Source organism: Macaca nemestrina, chromosome 10, assembly GCF_043159975.1.
Source record: "Macaca nemestrina isolate mMacNem1 chromosome 10, mMacNem.hap1, whole genome shotgun sequence".
Taxonomy (NCBI): Eukaryota; Metazoa; Chordata; class Mammalia; order Primates; family Cercopithecidae; genus Macaca; species Macaca nemestrina.
This window is the reverse complement of record NC_092134.1, coordinates 10,584,037-10,606,118: the sequence shown is the minus strand read 5'-3', so window position 1 is coordinate 10,606,118 and position 22,082 is coordinate 10,584,037. Positions and strand designations below refer to the sequence as shown.

At 44.3% G+C, this 22,082-nt stretch overlaps 1 protein-coding gene across 2 annotated transcripts in view; it reads right to left on the bottom strand.

Moving 5' to 3' along the window:
* Positions 1–19,258, bottom strand: part of LOC105494319 (zinc finger CCHC-type containing 8) — a 33,930-nt gene extending 14,672 nt beyond the window's left edge. Inside the window, exons 1-5 of one of the 2 annotated variants that reach the window (XM_071070898.1) lie at positions 18,896–19,258; positions 17,134–17,176; positions 9,777–9,851; positions 7,133–7,238; positions 5,761–5,838 (exon numbers count right to left, since the gene is read on the bottom strand). In XM_071070898.1, coding sequence (XP_070926999.1) covers positions 5,761–5,838; positions 7,133–7,238; positions 9,777–9,851; positions 17,134–17,176; positions 18,896–19,094 — 501 coding nt within the window. In that variant the 5' untranslated portion in view covers positions 19,095–19,258. The remainder of the gene's footprint in view (positions 1–5,760; positions 5,839–7,132; positions 7,239–9,776; positions 9,852–17,133; positions 17,177–18,895) is intronic. The other variant, XM_071070899.1, reaches the window with a different exon arrangement.
* Positions 19,259–22,082: the final 2,824 nt, after the last annotated feature.

Genomic DNA, 22,082 nt, shown 5'->3' with positions numbered 1-22,082 from the left:
ATACACTTTTTTGTTTGTTTTGAGATAGGGTCTCTGTCGCCCAGGCTGGAGTACAGTGGTGCAATTTTGGCTTACTGCAACTTCTGCCTGCCAGGCTCAAACGATCCTCCCACCTCAGCCTCCCGAGAAGCTGGGACCACAAGCACAGTCAGCTATTTTTTTGCCCAGCTATTTTTTTGTATTTTTAGTAGAGGCAGAGTCTTGCCATGTTGCCCAGGCTGCTCTCGAACTCCTGAGCTTAAGTGATCCACCCGACTCAGCCTCCCAAAGTGTTAGGATTATAGCCGTGAGCCACTGCACCTGGCCTCACATATACTTTATGATATATATTTTTTTTTTTTGAGGCAGGGTCTTGCTCTGTTGTCCAGGCTGGAATGCAGTGGCATGATCTTGGCTCATTGTAACCTCAAAGTCCTGGGCTAAAATGATCCTCCTGCCTCAGTCTCCCGAGTAGTTGTGCCACTACACACAGCTAATTTTCTTTTTGTTTTAGAGATGGGGTCTTGCTATGTTGCCTAGGCTGGTCTTAAACTCCTGGCCTCTAGCAATCCTTCTGCCTCAGCCTCCCAAAGTGCTGGGATTACAGGTGCTGAGCCACTGTGCCTGGCCTCCATTTTTTTAATGACACTGCCCTCTCTCTTGAACATTTCCAGTAATGCTTCTATACCTATCACTGGGCTGAGTTCCTAACATTGGAGCTTCCCAATGACCTCCATGCAGCCAAATTCAATAGCTAGTTCTCACTCTTCATCTTTCTTAACCTATCTGCAACAATTGACACGATTTTTCCTTCCTCCTAAAAACATCTTCCTCCCTTGTCTTCTAGGACATGCTTCTCTGTTCTCTTCTTTCCTTGCTGACTGAGCCTCAGTCTTCTGTGCTAGACTCTTCTCATCCCTCTATCTCCCATGTATTAGAGTGCCCTAGGTCTCAGTCCTCCTCTCCACTTTCACTACCCAGGTGGTTCATCATAACCCATGGTATGAAGTATAATATATATGCTTACTACCTCTAAAAGTCAAGTTATTATTATTGTTATTTTTTGAGACAGAATTTCGCTCTTGTTGCCCAGGCTGGAGTGCCACAGCGCAATCTCAGCTCACCGCAACCTCTGGCTGAACCTCCTCGGTTCAAGCGATTATCCTGCCTCAGCCTCCCAAATAGCTGGGATTACAGGCATGCACCATCAGACCCGGCTAATTTTGTATTTTTAGTAGAGATGGGGTTTCTTCATGTTGGTCAGGCTGGTCTCAAACTCCTGACTTCGTGATCCACCCGCCTTGGCCTCCCAAAGTGCTGGTATTACAGGCAGAAGCCACTGTGCCTGGCCTAAGATATTATTTTTTAATTATTATTTTTTTCACTGGGAGCATAGATTCAAGTTGCCCTGAATATATGTTCTCCTTTAAGCTCAAGTTCTGATCCATCCTAACCATCAATTTTATATATGGAAGTGTCAACTTGACAGCTCTCAAGGGGTGTGTGAGTGGCATCTCAAACTCACCTGCTTAAAACTGCACTGGATTCCTAGCCCCCTCCAAAACTGTTCCTCCTCTAGTCTTCCCCATCAGAGAAAATACGACGACATTCTTCCAGGTTCTCAGGACAAAAACCTGAGTCACTATGATGACTCTCTTGCTCTCATATTCTGCATCCAATTCATCAACACATTTGATCAGCTCTACTTCCCCAGTACATCCACGTTCTAACCACTTCTCAGTAGCACCATTCTCACCCCAGTCTCAGTACCAATTTCTCTCACCTGAGTTGAATACAATAACTTCCTAACTGGTTTTCAGCTTCCACAGGTAACCAGCTACAGACTATTTTCCACACAGAACCCAGCTCTTTTAAAAACTCAATTCATGGCCGGGCGTGGTGGCTCACGCCTGTAATCCCAGCACTATGGGAGGCTGAGGCGGGTGGATCACGAAGTCAGGAGTTTGAGACCAGCCTGACCAACATGGTGAAACCCCGTCTCTATTAAAAATACAAAAATCAGCCAGGTGTGGTGGTGCGAGCCTGTAATCCCAGCTACTCAGGAGGCTGAGGCAGGAGAATCGCTTGAATCCGCGAGGCGGAGGTTGCAGTGAGCAGAGATTGTGCCACGGCACTCCAGCCTGGGCGACAGAGCGAGACTCTGTCTCAAAATAATTAAAAAAAAAAAGTCCATTCATATCATGTCACATTTCTACTTAAAACCCTCCATCGCTTCTCATCTTACAGTAAAATCTAAAGTCCTCATTACAGCCTATTGGACAACCTACAGATTCAGACCATGTGCTCCAGACTCTAAGGGCCTGGTTTTTTTTTTTTTTTTTTTTTTTTTGAGAGTCTCACTTTGTTGCCCAGGCTGGAGTGCAGTGGCATGATCTCGGCTCACTGCAACCTCTGTCTCCCGGGTTCAAGCGATTTTCCGGCCTCAGTCCCCTGAGTAGCTGGGATTATAGGCTTCAGTCACCATACCCAGCTAATTTATGTATTTTTAGAAGAGATGAGGTTTTGCCATGTTGGCCAGGCTGGTCTCGAACTCCTGACCTCAGGTGATCCGCTTGCCTTGGCCTCCCAAAGTGCTGGGATTACAGATGTGAGCCACTGTGCCAGGCCAAGGGCCTGATTTTAAGCCCTGCCCTGGCTTTGCCACTCACTAACCCACTGGCGAGTTACTTAGCTTTCCATCTCTGTTTCCTCATCTGTACAACTGAAGCCTAAGAGCACCTTCACGAGTAATACCTGCAGTAAGCTTAGAACTTACATGCCAGGTAGTGCTCCTGCCTTGGGCTTTCTATTATGCTTCCTACAGCCTGGAGTGCCCCATGCAAACCACAGCCTCCACTCACTTCCTCAATTCATCCAAGGTTCAGCTCTGAGAGGCTGTCAGTCACTATGCAAACCACCTACTCCACAGCTACTCTCTGCTTTCCCTGCTTCATTTTTCTTCAGGACGCTACCTTCCCCGACTAGAATGTAATTTGATGAGAGCCAGGACTTTGCCATTCTTTTCACTGCTGTCTCCCTGGAACCCAGAAGGATCCCTGGGACAAAGCGGCATTCACTAAATATTTTCGTATTTGTTAAAGGTTTAAATTAATAAATAAAGAAAATTCCCAGTTTCTAGGCAAGTGCCACTTTTTTTTTTTTTTTTTTTGAGACGGAGTCTTGCTCTGTCACCCAGGCTGGAGTGCAGTGGCACGATCTTGGCTCACTGCAAGCTCCTCCTCCCTGGTTCACGCCATTCTCCTGCCTCAGCCTCCCAAGTAGCTGGGACTACAGGCGCCTGCCAGGACGCCCAGCTGATTTTTTGTATTTTTAGTAGAGATGGGGTTTCACTGTGTTAGCCAGGATGTTCTCGATCTCCTGACCTCGTGATCCGCCCGCCTCAGCCTCCCAAAGTGCTGGGATTACAGGCGTGAGCCACCGCGCCTGGCCGCAAGTGCCACTTTCAATCCCAGAACCTCGGGGTCAGAAGGAAAATGAAACATACCTCATTCAAATTCAGAAATTTTTCTTTAAAGTGCCCTGATAACATCTCAGTCCCTATTTGACTCCAGTAATACTGAATTCACTTTTATAAATGAGAAGTGCCATTTCACTTGTTTTTTTTGTTTTCTTTTGAATGCCAGGTCATATCATTTTTCACATCTCTGATAGAAATTTGAACTTTCTAAGCGCTGAGTTGAAATGTATCTTCTTGTAGTCAATTCAATCACTGGTCTTAATTCTGCCACTTGGCACTTTAAAGGGTGATTTAAAGTAACTTTTACTCTTTTACAAACAACAGCCTTTATCCTATTTGTAGAGACGGGACATCCTTTGTAAATTTTCCTTTCAATAAAGTTTGTGGGCTCTTTGTCATCCCAGTAGGCCTGTATCTCTTTCTTTTATATATAGATATATATCTATAGATACATATATATATATATATTTTGTTTGTTTTTTGAGACAGGGTCTTGCTCTGTCACCTAGACTGGAGTGCAGTGGCACAATCATGGGTTACTGCAGCCTTGACCTCAAGCAATCCTCCCACTTGAGCCTCCTGAGTGGCTGGGACTACAGGTCCATGCCACCACACTTGGGTAATTTTTTTTTTTTTGAGACTGAGTCTCACTCTGTCACCCAGGCTGGAGTGCAGCGGCGAATCTTGGCTCACTGCAGCTTCAGTCTCTTGGGTTCAAAGCAATTTTCATGACTCAGCCTCCCGAATAGCTGGGACTACAGGTGTGTGCCACCACATCTGGCTAATTTTTGTATTTTCAGTAGAGACAAGGTTTCTCTATGACAGCCAGGCTGGTCTCGAACTCCTGACCTCAAGTGATCCATCGGCCTCAGCCTCCCAAAGTCCTGGGATTACAGGTGTGAGCCACTTCGCCCAGCCACACTTAGCTAATTTCTTTTTCTTTTTTTTTTTGAGACGGAGTCTCGCTCTGTCTCCCAGGCTGGAGTGCAGTGGCCGGATCTCAGCTCACTGCAAGCTCCGCCTCCTGGGTTTACGCCATTCTCCTGCCTCAGCCTCCCGACTAGCTGGGACTACAGGCGCCCGCCACCTCGCCCGGCTAGTTTTTTGTATTTTTTTAGTAGAGATGGGGTTTCACTGTGTTAGCCAGGATGGTCTCGATCTCCTGACCTCGTGATCCGCCCATCTCAGCCTCCCAAAGTGCAGGGATTACAGGCTTGAGCCACTGCGCCCGGCCCACACTTAGCTAATTTCTTAAGAATTTTTCGTAGAGATGAGTTCTGGCTATGTTGCCCAGGCTTGTCTGGAACTCCTAGACTCAAGTAATCCTCCCACCTTGGCCTCCCAGAACACTGGGGATTACAGGTGTGAGCCACTGCACCCAGCCTAAAATTGTGGTATACTAATATGGGATCATACTATATAAACATGAAAAACAGTTTTCCTTCAATATTATATAATCCACTGTTACATTACCTTTTGAAATACTATATGCTGCGCTGGGCACGGTGGCTCACGTCTGTAATCCCAACACTTTGGTAGGCCAAGGTGGGCGGATCACAAGGTCAGGAGTTTGAGACTAGCCTGACCAACATGGTGAAACCCAGTCCCTACTAAAAATACAAAAATTAGCTGGGCGCCTGTAATCCCAGCTACTCGAGAGGCTGAGGCAGGAGAATTGCTTGAACCCAGGGGGCAGAGGTTGCAGTGAGCTGAGATTGTGCCATTGCACTCCAGCCTGGGTGACAGGGTGAGACTCCGTCTCAAAAAAAAAAAAAAAAAAAAAAAAAAAAAAAAAAAAATTATAAGCTGCAAAATCATACTACATTGTATTAACACTAATGAATTTTGCATAGGTATTGAAAGGCTGGCTGTAGCCTAAATGTAGGTCATCCCTGTTAACTTCTATTTTTCACCTACCATTTGAGACTGTCAATACTTTAAATTCCAAATTTGCCATCTGTTATATTAGCTATCTATCCCTCTCAGCTTTAGCCATGTATAAGTTCAACAAGCATGCTTTCTATATCTTCATCCAAGTTCTTGAATAAACAAAGTGGTTGGTCAATACAAAAACAAAGTTCTTCAAAGTATGTTTACTGTGCCCCAGGTCACAACGCAATTATTATTAAAAAGCAAACTGTAATATTTAGAGGCTAAAGTCCAAACTGCTATTTACCACAAAAAGATGCTGTTATCAAGTGAAGACATATGACTATACTACTTTATCTTTTAAACACCACCCAATTGACATAGGATAGGAAACACCTACTGGCAGAATTCAAAACTGAAATGTCCAAACTTACACTGAAAGCTTCCTTGCTGTTCTTAATGGCACAGGACTCGTCCACTTTGTGGTCCTCCTCTAGCACAATACTGGATGGCTAATACAAAGAAAAACACACATTACAATGGGTAACCAATTTTTAACAAGTTTAAATGGAAGTTAGTAAGTTTAGAAATTAAGCTAAGAATGTTTATGAACGACATTTCATGTGGGAGAATGGAAGATGTAAAAGGAGAGCTTCTTCTGAAGCATTAGCATGCACTATGACTTTTTTTTACCAATATTAATTATGCCACTTTCAACACTTAAACTGGCAAGGCAGATAACCAGAAAGATTAAAAATACATAAGTTTTTTTATTTTTATTTTTTTGAGACGGAGTCTTGCTCTGTCGCCCAGGCTGGAGTGCAGTGGCTGGATCTCGGCTCACTGCCAGCTCCGCCTCCTGGGTTCACGACATTCTCCTGCCTCAGCCTCCCAAGTAGCTGGGACTACAGGCGCCCGCCACCTCGCCTGGCTAGTTTTTTATATTTTTTAGTAGAGACGGGGTTTAACCGGGTTAGCCAGGATGGTCTCGATCTCCTGACCTCGTGATCCGCCCGTCTCGGCCTCCCAAAGTGCTGGGATTACAGGCTTGAGCCACCGTGCCTGGCCAAAAAAATACATAGTTTTACATTACTGGTCAATACTGATAATATAACCCTCACAGACCTCAAGCCACTACAAAAGTTTCCTCGAATCAAAAATAATATTCAGTATGGTTTTTATTGTTAAATGTATTTTGTTTGCTGAATCTTTAAAAATTGTATAGAATACATAAAAACCAAAGGCGATAAAAAACACAATCAATCAGAACACTCTGTTCTCCAAAGCCTGAGGATAAACAGCTAAAATTCCTTATTTGAGAAATTCTATTTACCTTAATTTTTAATTAAAAAAAAAAGACTCAGATATCATAACTCTCCTTTTTTTTTAAACATAAATGCATGATCCAATATTCACATTGTAAAACTTCTTAGATTTCTTTGGGCACACAATTGATTTTCTAAAAACAAGTAGTGGGAAAAAAGGACAGCCCACAAGCTGGTTGGTTTTAGACAAAAGGAATCCATCTTTTGTAAACCCCAGAAACTTAGATTTTTTTCTGGCCTAAAATTAATTTTCTGCCCAAAACCACACGTCCAAGTGAGGCAATGTAAAAAGTCTGAGCCACAATCTAATAGAACGCCGTGTGGCTAAACCAGTCAGGCTTCAGAAAAGCAAGCCAGTGGAAGGAGAGGTGGTGAATGGTGTTAATCATTTTGGTTTTGATTCAAGAGGATCCTTGTGGCCCAATAATTCGCAGTGAAACGCATAACCTACTAATCTTAAAGTCTCTTAAATTTGAAATACCTGGGGCAAAAGATTAAAGGCAGTCTTTTCCACATCATTTTTCTGCTGTTCCTCAAATCTTTTTACTAAATTTGATACAAATTCCTCTATTTCTTGATGATATTGTCTGTGTAAGAGGACAAAATGGTCAGAACCCAGACAGAGTAAAACATTCAATAGACTGAAGTCTTACACATTACTATAAGATGTCAAATGTGAATGTTGTTGTTTTTCAGAAGTTTAACAAATCACCGACTCTCTGTAATACTCAGGAACATATTCCTTAAGATAAATTACATATTGTTACCAAGTTAATAAAATAATTATGATAAAGTAACACAGTGATTGGCATAACTGCCAATCAGCTGTGCAAAGAATACACGGATTTGATTTATAAATTCTGTGTACCTAATTTTTTAAATAGATACTACAAGTAAATGGTTCAAAATCCAAGAGAAGTAAAATGGTTACATAATGAAAAGCTCCCTTCCTACCCTGTCTCCTGGCCATCTATTTCTGCAACACAAAGATAGTCAATACATATTCAGGTCTTCCACATCCTCCTCCCAGAGATTCTTTATACATACATAAGGAAACACCAATATAAATATGAAACTGGAAAAGATAAAATCAAAATGCAAAGCAAGAAAAAATACTGAGGTCTACTTTCCCCAGCCCTCCAGGTCAAGAACCAAGCTCATCATATATTCTGTAGTGCTCAGTTCAGGAGGTGTTGAAGGAGCCCAAGTCTTTTACGATGTAATCGGGGAGCCATAATGTCTCAGACTCAGTTTCCTTTTCACAGACTTGATGATCTTTTTTTTTTTTTTTTTTTTTTTTTTTTTTTTTTTTTTTTTTGAGACGGAGTCTCGCTCTGTCGCCCAGGCTGGAGTGCAGTGGCCGGATCTCAGCTCACTGCAAGCTCCGCCTCCCGGGTTCGGGCCATTCTCCTGTCTCAGCCTCCTGAGTAGCTGGGACTACAGGCGCCCGCCACCTCGCCCGGCTAGTTTTTTGTATTTTTTAGTAGAGACGGGGTTTCACCGTGTTAGCCAGGATGGTCTCGATCTCCTGACCTCGTGATCCGCCCGTCTCGGCCTCCCAAAGTGCTGGGATTACAGGCTTGAGCCACCGCGCCCGGCCGACTTGATGATCTTTTAGGTATCTTGTAGCTCTGACATTTTAAGATTTCTGCAGGTGGATCACTTGAGGTCAGGAGTTCAAGACCAGCCTGGCCAACATGGTGAAACCCTGTCTCTATTAAAAATACAAAAATTAGCTGGGCCTGGTGGCGGGCGCCTGTAATCCCAGCTACTTGGGAGGCTGAGGCAGGAGAATTGCTTGAACCCAGTGGGTGGAGGTTGCAGTGAGCCAAGATCATGCTAGCCTGAGCAAAAAGAGGGAAACTCCATCACAAAAAAAAAAAAAAAAAAAAAAAAAAAAAAAAAAAAAAAAAAAAAAAGAAAAGAAAAGAAAAAAGAAAAGCCGGGTGCGGTGGCTCACATCTGTAATCCCAGCACTTTGGGAGGCCAAGATGGGTGGACCACCTGAGGTTGGGAGTTCGAGACCAGCCTGACCAACATGGAGAAACCTCATCTCTACTAAAAATACAAAATTAGCCAGGTGTAGTGGCACATGCCTATAATCCCAGCTACTTGGGAGACTGCGACAGGATAATCGCTTCAACCTGGGAGGTGGAGGTTGTGGTGAGCTGAGATTGCACCACTGCACTCAAGCCTGAGCAATAAGACCAGAACTCCATCTCAAAAAAAAAAAAAGAAAAAAAAGATTTCTGCAGGTTAAACACTAGGTGAATGGTGCAGAAATGAGACAGTCATGAGCTAGAGGGTTACTGATTCTAACCTGGGCATGGGAGGGACAATAGTGCTACAGCCCAGTCGTGCCCAGCACCTTGCTGCTGTATTTAGCATCCAGCTTCCCCACCTCAGAGCCTTGGGTTCCACTTCTGCTGAGATAGAGTAGGTTATGGACCTAGCATTGTTCCTTCTATCTTCTTGACCTTGGTCAGCATTAAGAAGACAACAATATGACTAAGTGACTTTCAAGGGAGCAAGCAACTATGTGAAATGTCTATGACCATGCTCTGCAGAAGGGACAGAGCAAACCATTTTAGAAACTCTCAGCAAGCACTGCAGGAATGCACAGGGTCACCCGAAACCCTGATGCTAATGGTTTGCAAAGTCTTATTTTGCTGTTAAAAGAAATAATCAAGTGAGTAGGCTTTGAAGATGGCCAACATGGAAAACTCAGTTACCTGATTCGGAAAGAGAAATAGTGAACGTCATTGTTATTGTTACAATGATAGTGATGATTTTTATTAGAAGCCATTTATTGAGCTCTTAGAGGTGCTCATGTAGCTACCTCACAGGCAGTTACTATGACTATCCTGTTTTCCAGTGAAGTAACGGATGATGTAGCAAAGATCTGTGACCTTACCAGGTTCACAGACATAGAAAGTAAGAGTCCAGATATTCAGGTCACTGTGACCCCAATGTCCTTGCTCTTAATCATGATTCCTTACGCTTTAACTCCAGGGTCATTTTAAGTAAAATAATAAAAATGATATAAGTACAAATGAAAACGGCATATTTATAAAGTTGTTCCATAAACACATTATTATTTTTAGGAGAGGGAAAAAATTACTTACTTTGAAATAGCATTGTTCATGAATAGAATCTGTAATATAGGTCCATCTAACTTAGTATCGTTCACCAATATTCCACTAAAACAGAAGTTAGAACATATTCTTAGAAGACATTTAAGTAAAACTTGCATACATATATACAAACGCATAACTTTTATACATTTTTTATTTATTTATTTATTATTATCATACTTTAAGTTCTAGGGTACATGTGCATAACGTGCAGGTTTGTTACATATGCACACTTTTTTTTTTTTGAGACGGAGTCTCGCCTGTCGCCCAGGCTGGAGTGCAGTGGTGCAATCTGGGCTCACTGCAAGCTCCGCCTCCCGGGTTCACACCATTCTCCTGCCTCAGCCTCCTGAGTAGTTGGGACTACAGGCACCCGCCACCTCGCCCGGCTAGTTTTTTGTATTTTTTTTTTTAGTAGAGAGGGGGTTTCACCGTGTTAGCCAGGATGGTCTCGATCTCCTGACCTCGTGATCCGCCCGTCTTGGCCTCCCAAAGTGCAGGGATTACAGGGTTGAGCCACTGCACCCGGCTACATATGTATACTTGTGCCATGTTGGTGTGCTGCACCCATCAACTCGTCAGCACCCATCAACTCGTCATTTACATCAGGTATAACTCCCAATGCAATCCCTCCCCGCTCCCCACATTTTTTTTTTCTTTTTTGAGACAGGTTCTCACTCTGTCGCTCATGCTGCAGTGCAGTGGCGAGATCTTGGATCACTGCAATCTCTGCCTCCCGGGATCAAGCAATCCCACCTCACCTTCCCAAGTAGCTGGGACCACAGGTGCAGAACACCATGTCTAGCAAATTTTTGTATGTTTTATGGAGACAGGGTTTTGCCATGTTGGCCAGGCTGGTCTTGAACTCCTGAGCTCAAGGGATCCACCTGCCTCGCCCTCCCCAAGTGCTGGGATTACAGCTGTGAACCATCTCACCAGCCTTAAAATTCTTAAGTACCAAAGATCATATAGTATTTTACACATACTGCAGTTTTCGCAAGAAAATTATACATTTTCACCAATTCTATCTACTTTAATAATTTTATACAGAGGCATCACTTAACTTTTTTTTAAATGTTTAACAACAAATTAAGAACTGCAGTTAATCTTTCAGTTTTCAACCAAACAGTTTGCCTAATGGTTAGCTTCCTTACAAATTAGGGGGAGGGAAGGAAGGACTAGGTAAACAAGTAAACGAGCAGGTTACAAGAATATACTTCCCTTTTTTTTGGGGTGGGGGGATAGAGTCTCGCTCTGTTGCCCAGGCTGGATTGCAGTGGGGCGATCTCAGCTCACTGCAGCCTCTGCCTCCCAGGTTCAAGCAATTCTCCTGCCTCAGCCTCCTGAGTAGCTGGGATTTTAGGCGAGTGCCACCACACCCAGCTTAATTTTGTATTTTTATTTTTATTTTATTTATTTATTTATTTTTGAGATGGAGTCTCACTCTGTCGCCCAGGCTGGAGTGCAGTGGTGTGATCTCAGCTCACTGCAAGCTCCGCCTCCCGGGTTCACACCATTCTCCTCCCTCAGCCTCCTGAGTAGCTGGGACTACAGGCGCCTGCCACCACACCCAGCTAATTTTTTTGTATTTTTAGTAGAGACGAGGTTTCACTGTGTTAGCCAGGATGGTTTCTATCTCCTGACCTCATGATCTGCCCGTCTCGGCCTCCCAAAGTGCTGGGATTACAGGCGTGAGCCACCACGCCTGGCCCAATTTTTGTATTTTTAGTAGAGACGGGGTTTCACCATGTTGGCCAGGCTGGTCTCGAACTCCTGACCTAGTGATCCGCCTGCCTCAGCCTCCCAAAGTGCTGTGATTACAGGTGTGAGTCATCATGCCTGGCCAAGAATACACTTCTTTTTTCTTTCTTTTTTTTGTTTGAGACAGAATCCCGCTTTGTTGCCCAGGCTGGAGTGCAGTGGCGAGATCTCAGCTCACTGCAACCTCCACATCCCAGGTTCAAGCAATTCTCCTGTCTCAGCCTCCTTAGTAGCTGGGATTATAGGCATGTGCCACACATCTGACTAATTTTTGTATTTTTAGTACAGATGGGGTTTCATCATGTTGGCCATGCTGGTCTCAAACTCCTGACTTCAGGTGATCTGCCGGCCTTGGCCTCCCAAAGACCTTGGGCTACAGAAGTGAGCCACCGTGCCTGGTATATTTCTTTCTTTTTTTTTTGAGACAGAGTCTCGCTCTCTCGCCCAGGCTGGAGTGCAGTGGCTCGATCTCGGCTCACTGCAAGCTCTGCCTCCTGGGTTCATGCTATTCTCCTGCCTCAGCTTCCCGAGTAGCTGGGACTACAGGCGCCCGTGACCATGCTTGGCTAATTTTTTTGTATTTTTAGTACAGGCGGGATTTCACGATGTTAGCTAGGATGGTCTCGATCTCCTGACCTCGTGATCTGCCCGCCTTGGCCTCCCAAAGTGCTAGGATTACAGGCGTGAGCCACTGTGCCCGGCCTGTGCCTGGTGTATTTCTAAAGGAATCTAAATGAATGTGGCTTGGAAGTATATACGAAAGAACACTTTATAAATAGATAGACTCTTGGAGGGCAAAGCATATTGTACTAAATATCTCAAATCCAAGATTCTAAAGAAGAGATATAAAAAAAGTATACTATTCCTGGATTTGACTTTCAAATACTACAAAAAACAGAACTAGAATGTAGCCTAAAAACCTGTAATATATCCCATGGGTAACCTGGGGCCAGATAAATGTCTGATTCTTCCTCTTCTCACCTGCCTCATATTCCTTTACCTGTATAGCATGTGAAATAAATGTCTCTATTTGGAATTGTCCATATCAAGTAAAGAAATAAAATAAGAGGCTGGGTGCAGTGGCTCACGCCTGCAATCCCAGCACTTTGGGAGGCAGAGGAGGATAGATCACGAGGTCAGGAGTTCGAGACTGGCCTGGCCAACATGGTGAAACCCTGTCTCCACTAAGAAAAAAAAAAATACAAAAATAAGCCATGCATGGTGGCACATGCCTGTAAACTCAGTAACTCAGGAGGCTGAGGCTGCACTCCAGCCTGGGTGACAGAGCAAGACGCCTGGCCAACCAGGGATGTTTTTAAAAGTCACATGCAGCTGTATGGTTCCTAAATTGAGTCCAGTGTGATAAACCAGCTATAAATATACTCACAGTTGGAGAAATTTGAATATGGTAGGGACATGATTAAGGAAGTCATGCCAGTTATTAGGTGTGATAATTGAGTGGTGGTTATGCATGAAAAAGTCTCTATTTTTAAAAATACACATTGAAATATTTGGGCTGAAATGTGTATGCGATTAGAAGAAGGCAATATGGTAAAAATATTAAATGTTAAATTAAGTGAGGAAAATATGGGTGTTAACCATACTGTTCTTTTCATTTCTTGTATATTTTCACAATAAAAGTAAAAGAAGGCCGGGCAAAGTGGCTCATGCCTGTAATCCTAGCACCTTGGGAGGCTGAGGATGGCAGATCACCTGAAATCAGAAGTTGGAGACCAGCCTGGCCAATATGGTGAAACCCCGTCTCTACCAAAAAACAGAAAAATTATCCGGGTGTGGTGGCACACACCTGTAGCCCCAGCTACTCGGGAGGTGTAGGTGAAAGAATGGCTTGAACCCAGAAGTGAAAGGCTGCAGTGAGTCAAAATCATGCCGTAGCACTCACGCCTGGGCAACAGAGTGACACTCTGACTCTGTCTCAAAAACAAACAGAAAGTAAAACAAACAAACCCCAACAAAATGTTTATTAATTAAATAAAGAGGAGAGGGCTGGGCACGATGGCTCATGCCTGTAATCCCAGCACTTTGGGAGGCCGAGGCGGGTGGATCATGAGGTCAGGAGTTTGAGACCAGCCTGACCAACATGGTGAAAAACTGTCTCTACTAAAAATACAAAAATTTTTATTTTTAGGTGGTGTGCACCTGTAATCCCAGCTACTCAGGAGGTTGAGGCAGGAAAATCACTTGAACCTGGGAGGCAGAGGTTGCAGTGAGGCGAGATCACACAACTGCACTACAGCCTGGGCGACAGAGTGAGACTCCATCTCAAAAAAAAAAAAAAGAGGAGAAACAGACTAAGCCCAGTGTAACCCCAGGACTTTGGGAGGCCGAGGCAGGAGGATCACTTGAGCCTAGGAGTTTGAAACCAGTCTGGCAATTTGGCAAAACCCCATCTCTAAGCTAAATACAAAAGTTAGCCAGGTGTGATGGCACGTTCCTATGGTCCCAGCTACTCAGGAGGCTGAGATGAGAGGATCACTTGAGCCTGGGAGGATGAGGCTGCAGTGAGCAGTAACTGCGTGACTACACTCCAGCCTAGATGACAGAGTGAGAAATTGTCTCGAAAAAAACAAAAACAAAACAAACAAACAAACAAACAAAAAACCAGGAGACACTTCGGATTATAAGTTTCAAAAATAAGGACTAAATCAAGAGACATGAGAGTACAAATTTTATCTAAATAATTTCATTTGTCTTTTTTCCTTGGTTTTCTGTACAACACTTTATCAGCCTGACAATATGGAGGACACTAATTCTAAGAAAATACTAATTTATATCTTTTTCATGATGCTAATCCTTTGTGCTTATAAACTGGCAAAGCCTATATATGACGCGGTAATCATTTGAACTCAGATAAAAATCACCCAATTTAAGATAAATATTAAATGTTTAAATGATTGACTCCATTAGAAAATGTATACTTATCTAAATAAAATATCTTATATAAAAATTACGACTTTTATGAGGAATCCTAGTTATATTTAATATACTTAAAACCTAATCAAAAATCAGTTTATTTTATTAAGCCTCCCAAGTAGCTGAGACTACAGGCACATGCCACCACATCCAGTTAATTTTTAAAAAATTTTTTGTAGAGATAGGGTCTCACCATGTTGTCCAGACTGGTCTCCCACTTCTGGTCTCAAGCAATGCTCCCAACGTGCTGAGATTACAGGTGTGAACTATTGTGCCCAGCCAAAACTGAGTTTAGATACACAAAGTGAGCTCACATAGAGTAAGGACGATGAGATATAAGGAAGATAATTTGAAATATTGGCCGGGTGGGTGGCTCACACCTGTAATCCCAGCATTTCAGGAGGCCGAGGCAGGCAGATCATGAGGTCAGGAGATCAAGACCATCCTGGCCAACACGATGAAACCCCATCTCTACTAAAAATACAAAAAAATTAGCCAGGCGTGGTGGCAGGCACCTGTAGTCCCAGTTACTCAGGAGGCTGAGGCAGGAGAAAGGAGAATTGCTTGAACCCAGGAGGCAGAGGTTGCAATGAGCCGAGATCACGCCACTGCACTCTAGCCTACGTGACAGAGCGAGACTCTGTCTCAAAAAAAAAAAAAAAAAAAAAACTGAAATATTTCTAAATTCTAAAATTTAAACTTGTAGTCACCACTGCAGCCAGTTATTCCCACTGGTGCCAGGGACTAAAAAGTACATGTGAGGCTGGGCACAGTGGCTCACGCCTGTAATCCCAGCACTTTGGGAGGTTGAGGTGGGCAGATCACTTGAGGCCAGGAATTCGAGACCAGCCTGGCCAACATAGTGAAACCCCATCTCTACTAAAAATATAAAAATTAGCTGAGTGTGGTGGTGGGCACCTGTAATCCCAGCTACTTGGGAGGCTGAGGCAGGAGAATTGCTTGAACCCAGGAGGTGGAGGTTGCTGTGAGCTGAGATAGTACCACCGCACTCCAACCTGGGGAATAGAGTGAGACTCTGTCTCAAAAAAATTAAAAATAAATAAAAATAAATAACAAAGCGCATGTGAACTTATATCATGGCACCTCCAAATTCTGAAAGCTTGAAAATACCATTTCTCATAATCTGTACTTTAACAAATACTTTAGATTTAGTGACTGTTAAATAAATTTATATTTTGAGATACCAGCATTTAATATTTTTGTTAAAGTTAGGTGCCTAGGCTGGGCATGGTGGCTCATGCCTGTAATTATAGCACTTTGGGAGGCCTAGGCAGAAGGATCACTTGAGGCCAGGAATTTGAGCTTGAGCAACAAAGCAAGATCCTGACTCTATTAGAAAAAAAAAAAAAAGCTGGGTGTGGTGGTGTCTGCCTGTAGTCCTAGCTATTCGGGAGGCTGAGGCAGGAGGATCAAGGCTTCAGTGAGCTATAATTGCAACACTGTACACCAGCCTGAGTGATACAGCTAGATGTTGTCTCAAACAAAAACAAAAACATGACCAGGCGCGCGCAGTGGCTCACACCTGTAATCCCAGTACTTTGGGAGGCCAAGGCGGGCGGATCACGAGGTCAGGAGATCAAGACCATCCTGGCTAACACGGTGAAACTCCGTCTCTACTGAAAATACTACAGGTGGTGGGGGTGCCTGTAGTCCTAGCTACTTGGGAGGCTGAGGCAGGAGAATGGCGTGAACCCAGGAGGCAGAGCTTGCAGTGAGCCGAGATTGTGTCACTGCACTCCAGCCTGGGCGACAGAGCGAGACTCCGTCTCAAAAACAAAACGAAAACAAAAACAAACAAACAAAAAAACATAAAATCAGATGCCTAAATGCAAATCTACACACTGTATCTTTTTCAAAGGCACGTTACTTTTTCTTCTAAAATGCTGATTCTTGCATTGTTTCTATTTATGAACACATTTTAACTATGTAAATAAATCTTCAGCTAGAGTAATACTATAATCTTTTTTTTTTTTTTTTCAGACGGAGTTTCGCTCTTGTCACTCTCAGCTCACTGCAACCTCTACCTCCCGGGTTCAAGTGATTCTCCTGCCTCAGCCTCCCAAGTAGCTGGGATTACAGGCGCCCACCACCATGCCCAGCTTATTTTTGTATTTTTAGTAGAGACAGGGTTTCACCACGTTACCCAGGTTGGTCTCGAACTGACCTCAAGTGATCCGCCCACCTTGGCCTCCCAAAGTGCTGGGATTACAGGCGTGAGCCACTGCACCTGGCCCACAATACTATAATTTTTTTTTAGGTGCTGGAATTATAGGCATGAGCCACCAGACCCAGCCAATATTGTAATTTTAATTCTAACTTTGTAGAAATGTTTGTTAAATAGGAATAGCTAGGTTAACAACTTGCCTATTCTGAACATTAAGTAAACATTTTCTGGATTTTGTTTCATAAATACTTTCACCCATTATTGAGCTTACAATTTTAATCCACTTATGAGAATTCAGACCTTATCCCCACAAATAAAGAACTATTACTTTGACTTCTTCAGAGTATGCTAAACAAATAAAAATGATACAAAAATCACATACACTTTTTACAAAGAAATTGTGATTAAATATTAGTATCAGGATAAATAATAAGGGACAACTATGGATTAATTTCAAAAGTCTCATACCTTGGTCGAGTTAGAATGTTCAATTTTCGTTTAAGTTCTTGATGTTATTATTTGTTAAGGAAGATAAGCCCTCATTTAATAAGGCAGATCATAAAATTCAACTACTACTACTGTAACTTTTGGTATCAGAATATTATAAAGATAAAAGACCCACGGATATTTTGAGGATGACACACTTATTGAGCTTCTATTTTGTTGCAGGGGTAGGGTTTTGAAACCCAAAATTAAAATACAGTTTTTATCCTTTCGAACATACATTCTAAGACACGATCCTGAAGTTCTACAGACTAACAAACCGAACCCAAAACATTATTAAATCATCAGTGTTCCTGTGAACAACCTTTCAACAACCACTATGTGATAAAGAGAATGCAGTATAACGAGCTGTTAACAACTTTGGAATGTGGAATAAATCTATGGATATCCACTGTAGAATCCTTTCAACTTTTCATTTTTTTTGAGACAGAGTGTTGCCCTGTCGCCCAGGCTCCAGTGCAATGGTGTGATCTCGGCTCATTGCAACCTTCGCTCCCAGGTTTAAGCGATTCTCCTGCCTCAGCCTCTCGAGTAGCTGGGATTACAGGCACGCACCACCACGCCCGGCTAATTTTTTGTATCTTTAGTAGAGGCAAGGTTTCACCATGTTAGCCAGGCTGGTCTCGAACTTCTGACCTTGTGATCAGCCCGCCTCGGCCTCCCAAAGTGCTGGGATTACAGGCGTGAGCCACCGTGCCCGGCTTCAATTTTTGTATTTCGAAAATTTTCCTCACAATGTGGAGGAAGATGACATTCTGAAAAAATAAATCGGGCTTCAAAAACCTCAAAAGCTGATATCCTGGCTGGGCGTGGTGGCGGGCGCCTGTAATCCCAGCTATTCGGGAGGCTGAGGCAGGAGAATCGCTTGAACCCGGGAGGCGGAGGTTGCAGTGAGCCGAGATCGTGCCACTGCACTCCAGCCTGGGCGACGTAGTGAGACCCCATTCCCCCATCCCGTCCCTCCAAAAAAGCTAACATACCAGTCACCTTCAGTTCTCCTTACAAATTTTAAAAGGAAAACTACCCGAACCAAAGTTATCTGTCTACCTATAAAACTCCTAAGAACGTAAAAAAACATACTAGCAAATCAAGAAAACTCTGCAATCTTGTAACTCGAGTCTAACAGAAACTTCTTTGGCGCTTTTCCCCAAGGTGCTGCAAAGCATCTTCAGCACAGAAGCGAGCTCCGACCGGAAGAACTCTAAAATTAATCCCCAATTTAAATCAAGCAATTAACCAATTATCTCAGCACACCCGGATTCCTTGAGGTCCCCAACTCTGCATTCTGGGACCACTAGCGTTTGCCCCGGTATAAAAACTGATCCCGCGTCTAAGCAGCCGGTATTTCATCACCTACAACTATAACATGACGGCACAACTTGAGCGTGGCTGCAAAATATGAAACCTTATCACGACCTCAAAAAGAGGCGGGCAAGCAGGGGCCTGTGTACAATCTGTCAGGTGAGCAGCCTAAAATAACCCTAAACCTGGGTGGGAGGCAAGAGTGGGTCTGGTCAGGAGACGGCCTCCCTGAGGGGAAGAGGTCTGCGCCGAGGCGCCGGGACAGCCTGCGCGCCCCAAACCCTAGACTCTCGGCCCGCCGGCGGGTGACAGAAATCACTTGGAATTCTGGCCCTCCTGGAATTTCCGCCCGCGCCCTCACCCTCTCCCGGCGCTGCCCCGGCCCCACGCCCGGGCGACAGGGCCCAGCGAGCGGGAAGGATATTCTCGGCGCGGAGCTGCTCGATGGTCTCCTCGCACTGCCGAAGCCGCTCCCGTAGCTCCGCGTCGCCGACCCCATTTTCGTCCTCCTCGTCGCCGTCCTCGTCCTTGAAGCGAGTGTGAACGGGCTTCAGAATCGACTCCTCTGGGTGGTCGAACGGCTCGAACAGCTCTAGATCGCCAAAATACACCTCCGCCGCCATTTTGGGCTGTGGAAAAGATTCGAGAAGAGGCGGAGCCGGCCACCAGGGCTGGGGGACGAAGGTTGGAAGGCGCCACCACTCTCCAGAGCTCTGGCCGCGCGGAGCCACCCGCTAGGGTTTTGTCCAGACGCAGGCCGCGAAAGCTGCACACGGGGCGGGGCCAGTCGCTAGAGACTACAACTCCCAGAATGCAGCGGGGCCTATCGGGGCTAGCGATTGCCCGGAATATGGCATGCTGGGACGTGTGGTTTCTAAGCGACTGGCACTCATTGTCTGCATTGCATCCTGGGATTGGTGCTTTTTGAAACGCGAAGAAAGCCGGAGTAGGTCAGAATGCGCTAAAGCAATATGGGGCCAGGGGGCGGTGGTTCACGCCTGTAATCCCAACCATTCGGGAGGCCGAGGCGGGAGGATCACGTGAGCCCAGGAGTTGGAGACCACCCTGGGCAACAGAGCGAGACCCAGACACTACAAAAAATATAAAAATTAGCTGGGCGATTGTAGTCTCAGGTGCTCGGCAGGCTGAGGCGGGAGGGTCCCTTGAACCCAAGGGGTCGAGGATGCATTGAGCCCAGATGGCGCCATTGCACACCAGCTTGGGCGACAAAGCAAGACCCTGTCTCAAAAAGAAAAAGAAAAACAAAAACCAGTATGAGATGTTCCTATTAGGTAACTAAGGCTGAAAAATCAGAGCACGACGCATAGCTTCCTCACAGATTCTGGTGTGCATGCCACACCAGAGAATAAGGAACTCCATAGCCTGAAAGGGAACTGAATAAAAATAAATATACAAGAGAATAAGAAACTCCAGCTTTGCTACAGAGATGACTGTTGTAGATACAAGTTAGTTTATTGAGCTTGCTTCGTTTTTAATGTAAGATTAGCTAGATTCGACTATTTTAGTCTGTTGAGGCTTTCTGTGGTTTCTCTTGTTCAATCACTTGTTCATTCAATCACATTATTTATTTACACCATCAATGGGCCAGGCACTTGTCTAGGACTTGAGTATGCAAGAGTAACCACAATAGAGTAATTCCTCCTCTCACAAAGGCTGTAGTCCACAAAAAGCAACAAAAACCCCATAATTATAAATGTTCTTGGGTCGAGATGGATGTTGATGGATATTCATCACATAAAGAAATGTGGGCCGGGCGTGGTGGCTCATATCTGTAATCCCAGCACTTTGGGAGGCCGAGGCAGGCGGATCACGAGGTCAGAAGCTCAAGACGAGCACGACGTCTCGAGACGACATAAAGAAACCCTGTCTCTACTAAAAATACAAAAATTAGCCAGGTGTAGTGGCGCACGCCTGTAATCCTAGCTATTCAGAAAGCTGAGGCAGGAGAATCGCTTGAGCCCAGGAGGCAGAGGTTGCAGTGAGCCGAAATCGTGCCACTGCACTCCAGCCTGGGAGACAGAGCGAGACTCTGTCTCAAAAAATAAATAAAATAAGAAAAAAAGGTGAAAAACACAGGAAGTTATGAATATTTAACAAACACTCTGGTCTGTGGTAGTCAGTGAAGTGAGGAAGTCAGTGAATGGGCAAAGTTAGGGGTGGGCACATGGGAGGATGGAAGGAAGAGTCTTAGGTATAAGAACCACCATGTTGAGTGAAAAGGGAGAGTGGAGCAAGATGAGGCTGGAACACTACTAGGGCAGTACTCAAAGGCCCTTAAGGAAGCCTCTCTCCATTCACAACATCGGGAAGTCATTTACACATTTTACATTTTTTTTGTTGTGGACAACGGGATCTCCCTGTATTGCCCAGGCAGGTCTTGAACTTCTGAGCTAAAGCTATCCTCCTGCCTCTGCCTCCCTAAATACTGGGATTACAGGAATAAGCCACTATGCCTGGCCGTTTAAATTTTTTGAAATTTTACTGAGACACAGTCTGACTCTGTCACCCAGGCTGGTGTGCAGTGGCACGATCCTGGCTCACTGCAACCTCCACCTCCCAGGTTTACTTTCACTGAAAAATCCACAAGGCAAGGCGCAATGGCTCACGCCTGTAATCCCAGCACTTTAGGAGGCCCAGGCGGGCGGATCATGAGGTCAGGAGTTCAACACCAGCCTGGCCAACATGGTGTAACCTTGGAGTTCGAGACCAGCCTGGCTGACATGGTGAAACCCCGTCTCTACCAAAAATACAACAATTAGCCTGGCATGGTGGTGGGTGCCTGTAATCCCAATTACTCACGAGGCTGAGGCAGGAGAATCGCTTGAATCCAGGAGACAAAGGTTGCAGTGAGCTGGGATCACGCAACTGCACTCCAGCCTGGCCAACACAGACTCTCACAAAAAAAAAAAAAAAAGAAAAAAATTCTGCATGTAAGTGGACCCTGAAAGTTCAAACCCATGTTGTTCAAGGGACAACTGTAATTTCATCTTTTAATTATTTGCATTTGGCTACTCAAAAAAGAAACTGAAATAAAAGATTACTGTTAGGCCAGATACTGTGGCTTCACGCCTGAATCCCAGGTAGCACTTTGGGAGGCTGAGACGATGCAGATCATTTGAGGTCAAGAGTGGGAGACCACCCTGGCCAACAGCTTGAGAACCCCACCTCTAAAAAATTATCCGGGTATGTTGTCATGGGCCTTTGGTGCCAGTTACTCAGGGGAATGAGGTGGGAAGATCACTTGGACCAATATACATAGATGCACATATGTATTTTATTGGACAGTGCTGTTCTAGATGAGCAAAGGACAGGCTGTAACACTCATTATGTATGGTCAGCTCCTAAAATAACTGTAGACACACAGGAAGCTTTTGTGTCCACACTGCCTTACAAGGTCATGAACATTTTTAATACTACTGATTTGAAAAGACAGACCTTAATTGAAAAATGTGATGATCACAAAATGAAGGATCCATAGTGTTGTTTCCTTAGAAGGCTTAGATTTGTCGCTGAAACACGGTGAAAAGCCATTTTCCCATAGAATTACTGTGCTCTGGGAAAACGAAAGGTTTATTTTATTTTATTTTTTT